General features: G+C 36.3%; 1 protein-coding gene across 1 annotated transcript; it reads left to right on the top strand.

Annotated features, from left to right (window-relative positions):
* The first annotated feature begins 1230 nt into the window (after positions 1-1230).
* On the top strand, positions 1231-17153 carry si:dkey-33c9.6 (active breakpoint cluster region-related protein). The gene is made up of 22 exons (XM_027164999.2): positions 1231-1387; positions 1833-1930; positions 2542-2646; positions 6172-6399; positions 7309-7416; positions 7599-7653; positions 7742-7794; positions 7926-8063; positions 8895-9016; positions 9112-9268; positions 10163-10288; positions 10906-10981; positions 11079-11174; positions 11262-11336; positions 13139-13236; positions 13943-14035; positions 14207-14370; positions 14874-15013; positions 15472-15606; positions 15688-15793; positions 16055-16196; positions 16314-17153. The coding sequence occupies exons 1-22, from the start codon at positions 1336-1338 to the stop codon at positions 16398-16400; spliced, it is 2454 nt and encodes an 817-aa protein (XP_027020800.1). The 5' UTR covers positions 1231-1335; the 3' UTR covers positions 16401-17153.
* The last annotated feature ends 72 nt before the right edge of the window (positions 17154-17225 follow it).

Raw genomic sequence — 17225 nt, forward strand, 5'->3', positions numbered from 1 at the left:
ACCTATTTTTTGTCAATATTATCTTATAACACTAGGTGGCAGCGTTGCACAATTTAAATACGGAACCGCTGTTGTGGTCTTACATAAAGGAGATTATAGAGATAAGTGAAACAAATCTAATTAATTGCAATTAATAGCATATTGAGTTCTTTAAATTGGTCTCGAATAGCTCATTATTAGTATGACTAAACTAACTAAATATCGAAGCTCAGTTCACAAATACATATGTGTATGGTATTTTGATTTATTAAAATATGTATTAAATTAAAATACTCACAATCCCAAATTAACAGGTATTTTTTATATTAATAAAAGCTATATATAAGTCACTGCACTTTTGAATAACCTGAACCCATCTCATGCTCCTGAAAAAGAAAAAAGCCATTTAAATTCATGTGTTTTTCCCCATGTTATTTTTATATGCTTTCATTCCCTGCGTTTTCAGAGCGTTTTTCTGAATCCATGGAATCAATGCTTCAATCCAAAAATGCACTGAACGGGTAAATGCACTTGTCCTCCAGTTGTCTTCAAGTTGTCCTCCACTTGTCCTCCTAGATCAATCTGAATCAAACTGCAGACCCTTGACAGATGTTTGATTAGACAAAGCTCTTCACCACCAACACCATCATTGTGTTGAATGTGTGCCAGGGTGCACTGGAGCTGCTCTGGTGGTTAGTGGTTGCCTTTACCTTACTTACAGTATACATTTTCTGCTTATTTATTCTGTCATACCATATTAAAATGATGCCCCCTTATGGAAGAGATGAACTGAGTTTTCAGCAGTATTTTATGGAGTGGGCGGGTCTAGATTAGAAAACCAATTCTTTTGCCTAGTCAGCTACTTATACTCACCATGACAATCGTGTAATAAGAGCACTGATTCCATCATCAATTCATTAATCAATCATTAATGATCATTTATTCACTGCTTTGTCAGGAGCAGGAACATGTGTTCTGGTGATTTCGGGAATATTGGCATGAAGATACAAAGATAAATAAAGCAAACATAAAGCAAAGCAGTTAAACAAGCACATAGGATTTCATGTAGTTACTTCTAAAACAATTCTACTGACGATAATTCAGTTTGGATCAAATGTAGATCAGAATTACAGACAAGATTAGTTTCTCTTCCGACTCTCTCTCTCTCTCTCTCTCTCTCTCTCTCTCTCTCTCTCTCTCTCTCTCTCTCTCTCTCTCTGGCCATAGAAACAGGAAGAATGGTTTATATTCTCCTTCCTTGACAAGGATTGGTTTAGTGACAGACAGCATTAGGTGGCTTTGGCCCCACATTCTCTCTCATTTCCCTTCTGGCTCTGGGCTCTGTGCTGATTGCTGATGGAGCTTTATGAAGAGGCGCTGGAGTATCTCATATCCTCCGATATACCGGGTGAGCTCTGGGTGTCTGGCTCATATCGTCATTGCATTTATGCTTTCTGCGCTTAGAAAAACTTTGGTATTTCACTAACAATGCCTTCAATCTGCAATTCTGTGATATCTAATGTCTTAACTACCCTGAACTATGCTATTTGATATGATAGTAATATGATATTAAATTCCATTTATTTTTTAACAATTGGCTGATAAAATGTTTTTTTTTATTTAAACGGTTAAAAGTAGTACATGTTGAGTTATACGTGTTAGTTCTTTTTGATGGTTTTGCCATGGCTTCTCGTTTTTCTATTGTTCATTTCTGTGGTTATGTTTTTGCTGTGAGTTGGGGGTTACAGGCTGTTGAGTTTTTCCGTGTTGAAGCTTCTTTATTTCTATCAATAAATAGTTTAAAGTAAAAAATTAAAACACTGATGGTCACCGTGTTTTGACTGAATTGGTAGTGGAGGAAAATGGAGCTGTGGATTCAGAATTCTCTCAGGATGTGTTTGGTGATGAGACCGACTGGGTTCCTAGCATCACAGAGGAAGTATACACACCGGTGAGTCAATTATTTTTTCTCAGTGGTTCAAAGTGATTTATTTGATTATAATATTAAAGTGGTAGAAATCACTTATCAGTGTATTTATATGTATTATTGAGCTCTTTTAGCACTGGGTTAAACCAAACCCAATACTCAATTCCTCAATACCTCAATACCTCAAAACAATTTAGGCCTAATATGTCACCTACTGTATATCACCAACTACGCCCGAGGCATATCACAACATCATGACATAAGAACGCATCTCTGTATAAATGTGCTCGGATTTAGTTGACATCGGAGTTGACATCCATGACAAGATTTTGGCTAGACCTGCTGAAATCCATAAACTTTGGTTTGTCAGTTAAGAAAAAATTTTTTGTAAGAAGGACACTAAACTGTAGTTCAGGAGCCAAGAAATCTTTAGCTTGAGGTATTTCTTGCCAAGTAGTTTATTAGATTTGGATTTCTGTATACCTTTTCTTCTCAGTATTAGTATTAATCCCCGTAGATCTCATTATGACTGTCATTGGTTCTCTGTTGAACTGGCAGAAACATGTCTCTAGAGTTTAGAGTTTCTGAAGTGATTCAATTGACTTGTTGAAGTTCATGATGACCTGTTGTTCCAGATCTGTAAAAGCCCAGAAGAGATGCTGGACAGGAGACTACAGCTACTCAAAGAGATTTTAATAAGTGAAGAGACCTACCTGGATGAGTTGAAAATCCTGCTCATGGTAACAAACACAGCACAACATACAAACAAATATATTTGTAGATGCTGCTATTTCATTAATTCATTCCTAAATTAATTAATTAATTAATTAATTGATTCATTAATTCATTCATTAATTTTTTTCTGGTCAGGATGGATTTTAACACAATCCCATGAACATTGGGTATACAGCAGTGATAGCGCACCCTGGATGGGATGTGCCATGTAGATACACATTCACACACACTTTAACACCTCAGCCTATTTACCTACTGGCATATTTTTGGTGGATGGAAAGAAACCAGAGAAATCCATTCTGACTTGCTGTGTAGTGCTTAACTATAGCTATATAACCATAAAGCAGCTTTACAGGAAACATAGATTTAGGTCGGAATTTCTCACTTAAGGCATGTGTTATTGTGTTAAAGTGTTATTATGTTATTTGATGAAGATAAATAATTGTGGTGACAGAGTGGCACAGTAGGAAGAGTCAATGCCTCACAGCTCCTGTTCAGTCATAAAAGTATATGAGTGTGTGTTTGTGTGGTGCCCTGCAATGGGCTGGCATTCCACCCATGCTGTATTCCTGTCTCAAACAGACTCCCAGGATAGACATTATATTCTATATGACCCTGGTCAGGATTAGAGTGGTACAAAAAATGCAGTTTTGGTATCACAAGGCCAATTATTTTGTTTTTGTTTTACCCTGAAGACATTTGAGATTAAAGGATCAATATCGGAGAATAAAACCTAATTTTTATTTTCATTTCCTGATATTTATATCTAGATCTTTTTTTTTAAAAAAAAACGTAGAACATGGTATATGAAACATGGGAAATTTTAGACCGACCAAGTCAGTCACCAGACATTAACCCGAATGTGTGTGCATTTCAAAAACTGAAGGAAGAAACTCCCCAAAATTTAAAATGTCTCAAAATATCAAAATATGAAGTAATTGCTTAGAAAAATATCAGCAATATCAGGATATGAAAGCTGAAATTCTGATCTTTTATCTCATATTCATCTTTTGATCTTAAGCTGAATTGCCTCCAGTGAATAGCCAAAAAAATAAAAGCTGCTTCATTATATTTGGAGGACAATGAAATGTATAAATAAGTCCAGGAAGTCATTATATTTTAGTACTTGGATGGCCAATGCTTAATCATATGTTATAAATTTTAAACAAAAATATAATTGATATATGGAAAAAATCTTCCCCTTTCTGTTTCTGTTTTCAAACTTCTTCTTCTTCTTCCTACCAGTCATAAGCAGAAAGTGAAGTACTTGTTTTTCTAGTGATATTGAACATGGTAGCTTTAAGAGCAATAATTCTGACCTTGATACATTTATTTTAATGAATTTGTAAATTATGAGAGTAAGTGACACCATTGGATACTTGCTAAATATTAAATACTACTGTACAGTATGGGTGTTTTCTCATTGCTTGTTCACTTGTTTCAGTTATTTAACATGAGAGTAAGGAACTTCCTTAATCGTTTAAATAGAATGAACACTTCTTTATTTCCAGAATCAGTCAAACTGGGATTTGGGTTTTATTCGGGTCTTCAGATCTTATGTACACCCAATCACCACATTATCTAGAAAGCTTATGCTATAGAAAAATTTTCAGTTACAGGCATACAGTTACTGGCTGTCAGGTCCCAACTACAGGATGCATTTACATTTACAGTACAGCGTTTGGCAGACGCCCTTATCCAGAGCGACTTACAGAAGTGCTTACGTCTCTATCATTGGATACATTAACTCTGGTTCACTAGGTTACATACTTAAGATACCATGAGTCTAAAACATTGTTCAAGTTTTTTTTTTTTTTTAAATTAATAAATTAATTATTTTTTATAAACATATATGCAACAAACAAACAAGGAAGTGCTAGTTGAAGTGTTTTATGAATAAGTAGGTCTTCAACCGTCCTTTGAAAATAGCCAGTGACTCAGCTGTCCGGAACCCTAGGGGAAGTTCATTCCACCATCTCGGTGCCAGAAAAGAAAAGGGTCTTGTAGTATACTTGCCTCTTACCCTGAGAGATGGTGGGACCAGACGAGCAGTGCTGGTAGATCTGAGGGTGCGAGGTGCAGTGCGAGGAATGATGAGGGCTTTGAGGTAAGAGGGAGCTGGTCCGTTTTTGGCTTAGTAGGCAAGCATCAGTGTTTTGAATCCTATGCGTGCAGCTACCGGAAACCAGTGGAGGGATCGCAGTAGCGGGGTGGTATGCGAGAACTTAGGCAGGTTGAGAACAAGCCGTGCAGCTGCTTTTTTGGATCATTTGCAGAGGAGTAATTGCGTTCATAGGTAGACCTGCCAGTGTCACCTGAATAAAGTGTCACCTGAAAGTTTGTGAACCCTTTAGAAATTTCTATATTTTTGCATAAATATGACCCAAAACATCATCAGATTTTTACACAGTCTCAAAAGCATGAGTGTCATATTTTATTTAAAGAACAGAGATCTATCAAAGTCTATGTTCGTGATGTGTGTTTGTGGTAGAAAAACTCTTTTATTTATAGCTCTATAGTTTATAACTCTATAGCTTCTGAGAAACATGGTGGTGGTAGTATCATGCTTTTGGCCTGTCTTGCTGCATCTGGGCCAAGACAGCATGTTATCATTGATGGAACAATGAATTCAGAATTATTCCAGTGATCTCTAAAGGAAAATGGTAAGACATCTGTACATGAACTGAATCTCAAGAAAAAATGGTTCATACACCAAGACAACGATCACAAGCACCCAAGTCTGTCTAGCAAATCATGATTAAAGACGAACAAAGGTAATGTTTTAGAATAGCCAAGTCAACGTCCTGACTTTAATCCAAAAGAAAAATTGTGTAAGGACCTGAATTAGTTCATGTGAGAACACCCACTACAGTCTAAATGTTGAAGCTCTTCTGTACTGAAGAATGGAATAAACTTCTAAGCCATTGTGCAGGATAGGATAGATCAAAAATTACTGGGAACTTTACTTACTGCACATGGGCAGATACTGAAAGCAAAGGTTCACATAGTTTTAAGTCACAGATATGTAATGCTGGATATTTTTTCTCAATAATTAAATAAAGAAGTATAATATTATTGGCTCATTTGTTTGACCTTGTTCACTTTGTTTACTTTTAGGACTTGTTTGAATCTGATGATGTTTTGGGTCATATTTATGCAGAAATATAGGAATTTCTAAAGGGTTCACAAACTTTCAAGAGACACTGTATAAAAATTGCTCTTGCTTGGCTCTGCTACAAGTAGTCTCATAAACCACATGTTTCCAAGTTGTTGCAGGGGGGTCTGTTTTTGTGGTACCACAGTTTTTTCATGCCGTACATCCTACTCCTATAAAAATCAGGTAGATTGTAGTCAGAGTGACTGATAAATAGAGCAAAATTCTGACTTTTTGGCTTTCTTTTGGTTTCATTCATATTAAAATAAGCAATAAAATAGAATGGGTACTATTTTGCAATCACTGTCTTAACATGAGTTACTTAACATGAGTTCTACATTTCTCTCCCTTTCTCTTTTGCTTTCTTTTTTTCCAGCCTTTGAAGGCTCTCAAGGCCTCAGCTGGTACATCCCAGCCTGTCTTGACCATTGAGCAGGTCCAAACTGTGTTCTACCAGCTGCCAGAGCTCTTAGATCTCCACACTGAGTTTCATAGCAGCCTCAGAGCTAAACTGAAGTTATATTTAGATCTGGAACCAGGCCTTCCTCTGGAGCTAAAGAATGAAAACCTTGACCTGTCTGTGGGAGATCTCTTCATCAAATTTGTGAGTTTGTGTTTGTATTTTTTATTCCATGTTTATGCAGCAGGGATTTGTATTTTGGTTCAGCCAGAGAACCCCTTTCAGAAAGGATGACCATGAATGGGAAATATGCATTGGGCCTTCAGCCTTTAGTTTTGCCTTCAGCAAGTGAAATACATGCTCGCTGAGGTCAGATGATTGATTCCACTTCTTTGCCTTAAAAATGCCTTTGTTGTTTTTGAAATATGTTCCAAGTCATTGTCCCGCTGTACTATGAAACACAGTATAATGATTTTAAAGCATTTGGCTAAATCTGAGCAGAAAATATAATCCTACTGTATTTACTTCATATAATTCATCCTGATGAAGTGTATAGCTCTTCATTATCTGCTCAGATTCAGCCAAATGCTTTAGTAAATGATTCAGTAAAAAGCAGTTACATCATCCATAAATACAAAGGAACTAATTCTGTTGGTAGTCACACATGCCACACCCCAATATGAAATGGTATTCTTTTCTCATCCCATCATTTTGGTAAAACTTTATGTTTTTGTTTTATTTGTTTAATGCGTTTACCAATCTCTAATCTGGTTTTCCTGTTTTTGTGGTGTACCTTGTTAGTAAAGCCTTTGAATTTACTTTGCTGAAGGCTGCTTGATTGTTGACTTTGACAATTTTGTTATTTAAATACATTTGTTATTTAATATATTGTTATTTAATTTCGACTCAGTATACAGCAGTTGGCAGTTAGAATAATAATAATAATAATAATAACTATATATATATACATGAACCTGACGGTAGACTCATGTTGTACACAAGTACACGTGATATTACTTATATAATCACATGTGGAAAAATCTTCTTTATTATGAGGTGATTCTTTATTAAGGAGTATTATAACAGACCATGTTTTTGCTTTATGATGTTTAGGTGAGCCAGTTAGGAATGTACCGAGGATTTATTGATAATTATGAGAATGCTGTAAAGGTAGTGAAGAAATGCACGCAATCAGACCCACGATTCCGAACTATTGCACAGGTGTGTATACTGGTGATCAGTTAAAATGTGTGTGTGTGTGTGTGTGTGTGTGTGTGTGTGTGTGTGTGTGTGTGTGTGTGTGTGTGTGTGTGTGTGAATCTGACTGCATTAGATCAGTGTTCTACAGAAATATCATGAACTCACATTCTTGTTATTAACAGTAACATTTCACTGTTATTTAGAGCATGAAGGCCACAAGAGGATCAGACAATTCTAAAGCTATGTACACTTTTGAAGGTAATGGAATAATGAAAGTTGTTTTTTTTTAGTTATCAGTTATTCTGTCATTTTGTGTTGTCCATTTCAATCATGTCTTATATTATAGCTCTCCTGTACAAGCCTCTGGACAGAGTCACTAAGACTACTCTTGTGCTGCATGTAAGACATTTAGTTGTCAATTCTAATTGTCTTAGAATGTCATTTGATCCCATTCTTAAAATATGGTTTTATTTCTCTAGATCACTGCTCTTCCTATTTACAGTTCTCATGTGTCTGTCCTTCCTGTATAGGACTTGCTGAAACAGACTCCAGCTGATCACCATGACAGTGTGGTGCTACAGGAAGCGCTACGTGTTTCAAGCAGCTTCCTGTCTGGGGTTAATGAGGGATCACAGTGCAAGACCTCTGTCACTCTCAGCAGAGGAGAGGTACAGAAGCACAGGCGTTCATATGCGCACACAGACACACGTGCACAATTTCTATTTTAATCAAAATGACATCTAAATAAAACCATTGTCACAAAAAAATAAAAATGGTCAAAAATTGTCTCAAAAACTACATACTGACTAAAAAAAAAACATTAACACATATTTTTGTTCCTTTCATGAAAAGCACTCCATTCTAAGTGAATTAAATTGAGTTTTATTTCTATTGTGCATGGCCACAACACAGTAATACAGATGCAGATTATATTAAGATGACAGTGACAACTGTAGACGTGTATATTATTTAAAAAAAAGCTAACCAAGTCTACTAAGTTTGCTGAAAAGCACAATACACTTGTATATAATTACAAAAGCATTTCCTAGGTACAAGTCTGTCAGTAAAGCAAAGTTGGGTGCTGTGCATAAACTGTTTTTGGGAAAGTAAAAAATTAAGGGTGTCCATGTGGGACGATCAACAACAGGATAAAAAGAGTAGAGTCAAATTTTGTTTAAACTTCATTCTCATTGTATGATTACACAGTTCTGCTTCTGATGTTCAAAGCTATAAAGATCATATATATATATATATATATATATATATATATATATATATATATATATATATATATATATATATATATATATATATATATATATATGGTAGGTTGTGAGTTCCTCTAAGCATCTACCGCTGGGTTCTTAGGTAACCCCTTAACCATCAATTGCTCAGTTGATCACACACAAACAATTAGCACTTCATAAGCAAACTTAATACATAATACAAAAATCATAAGAACTTATTTACTTTGTTTTTCGTTTGGGTGTGTCTCATAGCGAAGACAGCTTGTGCGAGATGGATTTGTGGTGGAGGTTTGTGATGGTGGGCGGAGCCTCAGACACCTTTTTCTCTACACAGATCTACTGCTGTGTGTCAAGCTTAAGTGTGGAAATATGGGGTGAGGAAAAAAGCAGATCACCATTGTAAAATACTTGTTTTCTTCTATTTTGGCAAATGGTTTTTACTAGCCCTGTGTGTTTGTGTGTGTGTCAGGAGGCAGCCTCACTACAGGTTTTGTTGGTATATGCCAATAAGTGGACTCAGGATGAACTGGGCAGCAGAGCAGGAAGCATCAGCTGACCTTCAGCTTAAAATCAGCAACATGAGACTTAAAGTTTTCCACCTGAGGCGAGCATTCCGGGAGTACATGGTAATGTTGGTATTTGTGATTGTATCAACATGAAAACTGTGTGTTTCAATTTCATGTCATTATCAATCTTCTTATCTTATATATTTAAGTACAATTTGATTAAATATCTTTCCACAAGTCACTAATTTAGGAAGCGTGAATGAAAGCTGGGCCAAAAATTCAGGCAAACTGGATGGACATGCCATTACCTGAAGAAATAAGACACTGTACTGTTGATTACTTACATCTAGAGCTATCTGTATACAGGCTAAATATAATAGATGTCCAAAATATGTGGTCACCTGAACATCCTTCCCCAAACTGTTGCCAAAACTTTGAAAGCACAGACTTGAAAATAGAATGTCTTTGCCAAGGTTGGTGTTGCCAAGGTTGGTTTTGGTTTCCTCAACCAATCCAAAAGCCAATTCCTCAACCCCACTGAACAATTTTACGTTAAGTTAGAACACCATGGCTTTCATTTATGATATTTTGCTAACACTCTTATCCAGAGAAATTTACATTTATCTTAGTGATACTACTGAGCACTGTATGCCAAGCTGCTTGTCAATAGCCCCATGTCTTAACCATTGAGCTACCATTGCCCCCACAAAAGCTAGTGGAATACCTTCTTAAAGATTGGAGGCTTATTAGAATAAAGAATACATATGTTATAAGAATAAAGTAGGGACCAACTTTGGAAAATGATGTTCAACAAGCGCATATGATAGTCATGAGTCTGCATAATTTTAGCCATATTGTTTACTTGTGGTGGTTTTCCATGTTATGCTAACCCAGGCAAAAGCATCTACTTTTACAAAAAACAAATGAAACAGTCTAACTATCTAAGTTCTTGATTAATTGTTTTTAGTATGTATGTTAAAATGTATGTTAAAATGTGTCCTTTTTATGTTTCAGAAAGAGAAGAAAGGGTCAGTTTCTCGTGCTGCAGATCGATGTGGAAAAAAGCTTGAAGATTGTGAAATTTGGCTTCTCACCCACAAACCTTCTTTTATCTTAGAGCTACAAAGCCCCAGCAGCAAAGTGTGATCTTGTTGCATATAAACACAACATAAATACATATAAGGCCAACCTTTAAAATATTTTGGTTTGCAGTAACAGTAAAAAAAAAAAAAAAAAAGGTCGGTAGGTAGGTCTATACGTACATACATTTTTTTCAAGTTTCAATGTAAAAAAAAAAAGTAAAATTTTGGTGATGGTGATTACGTAGATATAACTCTAAACAAATTAGCATATCATGACGCCACTGACTGGGTCTTCAACCCGTGCCTTCGGGCGCATCATTGCAAACCTTATTTTTATCCTGGGCACAGTTTTTACAGAACTTCATGCCAAGTTAAAGCGGTGTCGAGCTGTTTTGATGAATTTTTTAGATGTATTATGGTGCCTGAACCGGTATGACTTTGAACGGTGACCGCGAACATTTTGTTTACTGAAGAGTAAAAAAAAAGGTTGGTCTTAACGCAAATTTACAACTGGCAAGTCGGTCGGACTTATAGCAAAAAAAAAAAAATTTCGGAGTCGGTCCTAAATTGACATCGTCGGTCGGGTTACGGCAAACAAGACTATTTTAAGGGTGGCCTAAATGCAAATATTTTATTGAGCAGTTCCATAAAGACAACACTACTTTTTCCCTTTAGAGTCACACCATTCACTTACATTCTCTGTATGAGCTAGAAGAGTGGAGAAAAGCAATTAACAACTGCAAATTAGAGGGTGGGTGGAACTTCCTTTAGTATTTCATACTAAATATGTAAGAGTTTGTACTTGTTGAATATCATTTTAATGGTCATACACTGTTTGTGTGTCTCAGAGGTAGAGACAGTGCCACCGGACTTACTGTCCCTTACCAACTCTTGTGTCAAACTAAGAATGACTCAACAGCTGCCCCTTTGCTGCCTTAAAACTGGTTAGTACCTTTATTTTTACATTCACACACTAACAAATTCTGCAACCTTAACTCAATTTTCAATTTTACTTTCTTTCTCTTATACAGACGATGAAGAAAACAGTATGTGTGGGAGTGTGTGTGTGATTGTGCATTCAGCCTGTGGGCTACAGCAGCCAGTCGGTAGGTTTTTCCCTCCATAGACACATTCGAGTATGCACCCAACAACACATGACATATACTAGTTCAGATTATATGCAAGTGTCAACAATGGAGTAAAATCCAGAATCCAACCAAGCACACAATGGAAGGGTGTCAGTTCTGGGTAGACTTGTCCCAAGACAGGAACTGAGTCCAATAGCTTTGGATCTGTGCACAGAGAGTCCTTGGAAAACGGCAAATCTCTCCATTTGCCTTATCTCCGTGGGTGGTAATCTGAGGCTAGGTTCAGAATCACCCCTAATTTCTCCATTAAGCTAAAACAGACTCATGGCATGAAAAGAGTGCCACCATCACTGAGGATGTCCGCAGGTATCCAAAAATAATGGAAACATGGTTGAATAGTCCGGCTGTAGCAAATGCTGTGGGTAGGTGGGGCAGAGGGACAAGCTAAAGCGATTTGGAGAAACGGTCAACAATGACTAGGATGATTGTGAGCCTGTGGGAGAGCCATAATGGAGTCCACTGCCAGGTGGGAGCAAGGCCACCGTGATGAGCACAGGGTCATAAGCTTACCAGCCAACATGGTTCAACAGACCATGGCTTGTCCACAGGCACTGAAGGAGAAAATAAAATGCTGCACATCATTGATCATGTCATGACAGCAGTACTTATCTTGCAGTAAGTGATATTTTCAGTGCGCTACTGGGTGGCCTGTAGCTACAGCTGTGTGTGCACACATGAGGAGTTTAAATTGTAGGGCTAAGGGCACAAACTGCTTGTTGGAGGGCCACATACTAGAGCTTGATGTGGGGAAGTATGTGCAATTCCATGATCAATGTCCTAGGCACTGCCCTTAAAAAGTAACAAAGCAAAGCAAAAATTTCAGCAATAGGCCAAGTCCAGAATCACAATTGAGAAGCAACCGAGTAAGACCAGAATAACAATATAAGAGACAACACAGCTTTGCAAGATCACACTGGCGATTTCTTTTCAGTAATTAATTGTTTGCGAGGCTCTTACATATGGTTTGATGCTTCTGTAAATGTGTGTGATGAGTAAACAGGCGACAAAGTCTGTGGTTGTTGGGGAGTTTTGTCTTGTGCAGCTATGTTTGTAGGTTATAGTGTGTTCTGGGAAACATTTGGTGGTGGATGCGAGACTTTGTCTAAGACATCTGACTTTCAAAACATATTTTACTCAAACTGATGTAAATTATGCAAATTCTTTTACACGTCAAATTCTTTTTCATGTGTTTACTGAAAGCCTTCTTGCATTTTAATGTTATAATAATATTCTAATATAATATAGATCAGACATGACTGCAAGCTATGTCTTGAAGATGTCTTGAAGATGTAAAATAGCATTTTTGCCTGATCAGTAATCGGTACTCATCACTATTTTCACATTTAACTTCAATAAAAATAAATACACCAAATATTACTAAACAATTAAATATTACTACTAATAATGAAATATAACTTAGAACTGAGAGCTGCTGCATTTCTTTACAAATCTTGTATCTTATAATCATTTCAAGCTTAGAATTTTGAAAGGAATATCATTATAATATTGCAGGTATATGTATTATGTTTTATTAATATTAGATTAATGTTTGAGGAGATGTATTTATATTTCTGCTGTAGGCAAAAAGCCTAACAAAAAATGTTTTAATGGTTTAATTTATAAACAAACTTAACTGCTTTACAAACTTTGATTTATTTTTTTTAAATAAATCTTAAAGAAATTATGTCAACTTTCAATATTTGCTTTTTCATTGTTGAATAATCAGCCCTGAGTCTGTTTGTACTTCTTTTCGACTGCAGGTGTCTATGTCTGTGTAGAAGTTGATGGCTTTGAGATTTTTGAGAGAAGAGCTCAGACTTGTCTTTCATCATATAGTCTGATGCCACAGTGGGATCAGGTATAGACTTAACACGCGCAAACACGACCAAATTCTTTTAAATTGCCTTTCATCTCAGTTTGATTGACTTATTTATTGTGTAATTCATTGTGTATTGTGTAAGTCTGATTGAAATGAGTTTAAATAAGACATTGAAAAACACCTGAACCTGAAACCTCAAGGTTACGCTATTATAGTGATTATGACCTTAATAATAGTTCAGCTGAATTTAACACAATGAAGCCTTGGGTAAAATCTCTCTCTCTCTCTCTCTCTCTCTCTCTCTCTCTCTCTCTCTCTTTCTCTCTCTCTCTTTCTTTTGCTTCCTTCTCTCCCTATCTATCTATCTATCTATCTATCTATCTATCTATCTATCTATCTATCTATCTATCTATCTATCTATCTATCTATCTATCTATCTATCTATCTATCTATCTATCTATCTTTTTATCTATGTCTGTCTGTCTGTCCCCCCCCTCTCTCTTTCTTTCACTCCCCCTCTCCCTCTCTCCCTCTTTCCCTTTCTATCTATCTATCTATCTATCTATCTATCTATCTATCTATCTATCTATCTATCTATCTATCTATCTATCTATCTATCTATCTATCTATCTATCTATGTCTGTCTGTCCATCTCTCTCTCTCTCTCTCTCTCTCTCTCTCTCTCTCTCTCTCTCTCTCTCTCTCTCTCTCTGTGTGTTTGTGTTGTGTTGTGTTTGGGTGAAAGGAGCTGGTACTGAAGGTGGATGGAGCTCAGCAGCTCTATCTACTGTGTGTCTCTCAGTCAGAGGAGAATATTTTGGGCAGAGCTATGATACAGGTAAAGTACGGCTTCTTTTGGAATCAAGCAATATATCATTTTCCTTAACATAATTCCCAACCATATGCATAATATACTATATACTTTATATATAATATATTCATATTATTATGTGGGTGTTGGGTCACCCTATAGTATCTGAGAATGAATTTGCATGTATGTTTGTCACAGTTAAATCCTGCTGATATGCTAAAGTGGAAGAAAATGAACGTGAATTTGGGCTCCATAGAGTTGACGCTGTCGATCAAATACTCACCCCATCAGCTTGAGCCTCCCAGCTCAGCCCCTCTCCAGCACCAGCCTGTATTCTGTGTGCTGATTGGAGATGTAGCAAGGTCAGAATTTCCTCTTGTTTTTTTAAAAGTCCAACTATTTTAATTTTCTTTACTGTGAAGTACAATGCTGTAGAAAAAAATTAATGGGTTAAAAATAGATGTAGTGTCATTGGCTGACATTTTATTTATAGACAAATCCAGTACCTACAAAATCAAAGTAATTCTAGTCTGTTCCACTATACTGTACTATACATCAATGAGTTTGAGCAACAATTCATTTATCCATTCTGACCAAACGCAACATGAGAGATGACTGATCAGTGGAAAATCTAAAAAGAAATATAGTTATGTAATACTGGAATGTTACAACATGGTAAAATCACAGGAAGTTCTGCAAAAAGTAAGAATACACTTTCTGTCACGTTCAGGATATGTTTCCTTCATGATTTGTTAAGTGAATATCCTCTTTTGGGTTAGCTGTATTTGTCCACTGATGATACTAACTTATAGTTATACTTATGATACTCACCTTATTTGTGTTTGTCTTTATTTGCCCACTGAAGACAAGAGCGTGTGCTGGTTCCTCATATAGTACGTGCCTGTGTGGATGAGATTGAAAGAAGAGGACTAGAGGAAGAGGGCATTTACAGAATCTCAGGAGCTACCAATGAGATTCAGGCTTTAAAACAAGCATTTAACACCAGTAAGTGTGTGTCATGGTCATTTCTAATCACAAAATTAATGTACTACTTCCACAAAAATCTAAATCTCTTCTGCATATTGAATTGGTAGCAAGAGACCAAATGTAAGTTCTGTGTGTATAATATTCTTAACTGTGAAAGAGTATAATATACTTAATTGTGAGAGAACACTGTAAGTTAAGCATGAATTATATCAAGCAATCTTTCATAGTTTAGATAAAAGCATTCTACCTCCAATGTGGCATTAACTGTCCAGTAGCTCTCTTGAATTACCGTCAGGATCAATAAAGTGTCTGTCTGCCTGTCTGTCTGTCTATCTATCTATCTATCTATCTATCTATCTATCTATCTATCTATCTATCTATCTATCTATCTATCTATCTATCTATCTATCTATCTATCTCAAATGTCCCTCCATCCCTGATTTCTCTTCTCTTTCACGGTTCCTCTCTGTCCTCAGATTACTGGGAGGCTATGAGTAAGGTGAGAAATGTGGATGTGAATGTAGTGTCTAGCACTCTTAAGCTCTACTTAAGAGAACTGCCTGAGCCTCTAATTCCTGCTGCCTATTTTCAGAGACTTTCTAAAGCAATGGGTGAGTTGTGTGCACTTTCAGTTTTTCTCAATCACTCACTCACTCTACCACACACAAACTGACAGTGTGTACCTCTAACAGATTTGACAGACCCCAATCTCAGAGCGAGCACAATGTTCTCTGAGCTGCACTCCTTTCCTGACGTCAATCGCAACACACTTCTCTTCCTCTTACATCATCTTAAACGGTAACTTCCTGTATTCTAGTTGTATTCACTCCTATATAATGTGTATTTTATAACATATTATGATTAAAGCCAGGAACCTGCTAGGTTTAGTCAGTATACAGTATCTTAATTGATGATTTATTCTTCTTATAACATCGGACCAACTCCATTCTCCTCTCTGCCTCTCTGTAAACCGTCTTTCTTTCTTTCTTTCTTTCTTTCTTTCTTTCTTTCTTTCTTTCTTTCTTTCTTTCTTTCTTTCTTTCTTTCACTGTGTCTTAGGGTTGCGAAGAAGGAGGAACTGAATAAAATGTCTCTACGTAATCTGGCCACAGTGTTTGGCCCAACTCTCATGCGCCCCCCAGCGACAAGTCTTGATCAGTGCGCTCCGCCCGTCGACATCTCGCAAGAGGTTGAGGTTCAGGTCAGTTTAGTGTCACAAAAGCTGAAATTTATCACAGTAGTCTGCAACACCGGAACCATAGAAGTAGACAGTGTATTATGGATACCATGGAGTCTTTATGTATGTGTCTTTCCTCAGGTCCATGTGATTTACCTCTACCTCCAGCTTCCGAATCTCCCAGAAGCTCTCACTACAAAACCACTGGATACCGAGGAAGACCCATAAAGGTTAAATTAGTGCCGTGTGTTATACATACGTATACGAGTACACATTAAGCACAATATCTTCTTGTCAACATTCACAGGCAATTTCAATGAAATATATACCATGTATATTTATCTTATTCAATTTAAACAATGAATTGTAACACCTTCTGCATTGCGTATATGATTACAGGAAACGTTTTGTAATAAAAATGAGAATTGATGAATAGTGCTGTTAGAACACTTGGTACATTTAAAGGTTCAGCGCCAAAAGAAGGCAGAGCTACAGGTTTGCATTTCAAATTTAACGGATAGATTCAGATTAAATTTGCAAATGCACTGATCAACTCCATTTTATAAGTCGCTCCGAGTGACAACCTGTATACATCTAACTACACTAAAACTCAGCAGTTCAACGTGCCCAATTATTAAATTCACTTTAATTCAATTTATTTTTATATCACTTTAAATAATGGGCATTGTGTCAAAGCAGAGTTTCAGAAGTATAGGAACAGAAAAAAAAGTAACGTTTAAAATTAAGTTATAAGCTATTATCACTGGAGTCCCTGAATATTTTGGGGTTCATTAATCTTTGCAGCTCTTTCAGATTTTAGCTTGTGATAGAAGATATGTACTTGTAAGGGGTCAACCTTCGAGTAGGATAAATTATTGTTACTAGATGTTTTTATGTTATTTTTTTTAGTATCTTAGTGTTTAGTATTAACGTGTTAATGATCAATAAAATACTAGTGCTGATTTTTCTAGTACAATGTACCATTTGCTGTATATTTGCCTGTATCTTTTTGATATTTTGATATTTTTCTGAAGCAAAAATTGAAGATATACA

Source organism: Tachysurus fulvidraco, chromosome 1 (assembly GCF_022655615.1).
Source record: "Tachysurus fulvidraco isolate hzauxx_2018 chromosome 1, HZAU_PFXX_2.0, whole genome shotgun sequence".
NCBI lineage: Eukaryota > Metazoa > Chordata > Actinopteri > Siluriformes > Bagridae > Tachysurus > Tachysurus fulvidraco.

Bases quoted from the DNA above. Each gene is read 5' to 3' on its own strand.
- si:dkey-33c9.6 (XM_027164999.2), top strand. From the start codon at position 1,336: ATGGAGCTTTATGAAGAGGCGCTGGAGTATCTCATATCCTCCGATATA. The intron at 15,014-15,471 runs GTAAGTGTGTGT...CTCTGTCCTCAG, and splicing joins AAAACAAGCATTTAACACCA to ATTACTGGGAGGCTATGAGT. The intron at 15,794-16,054 runs GTAACTTCCTGT...ACTGTGTCTTAG, and splicing joins CTCTTACATCATCTTAAACG to GGTTGCGAAGAAGGAGGAAC.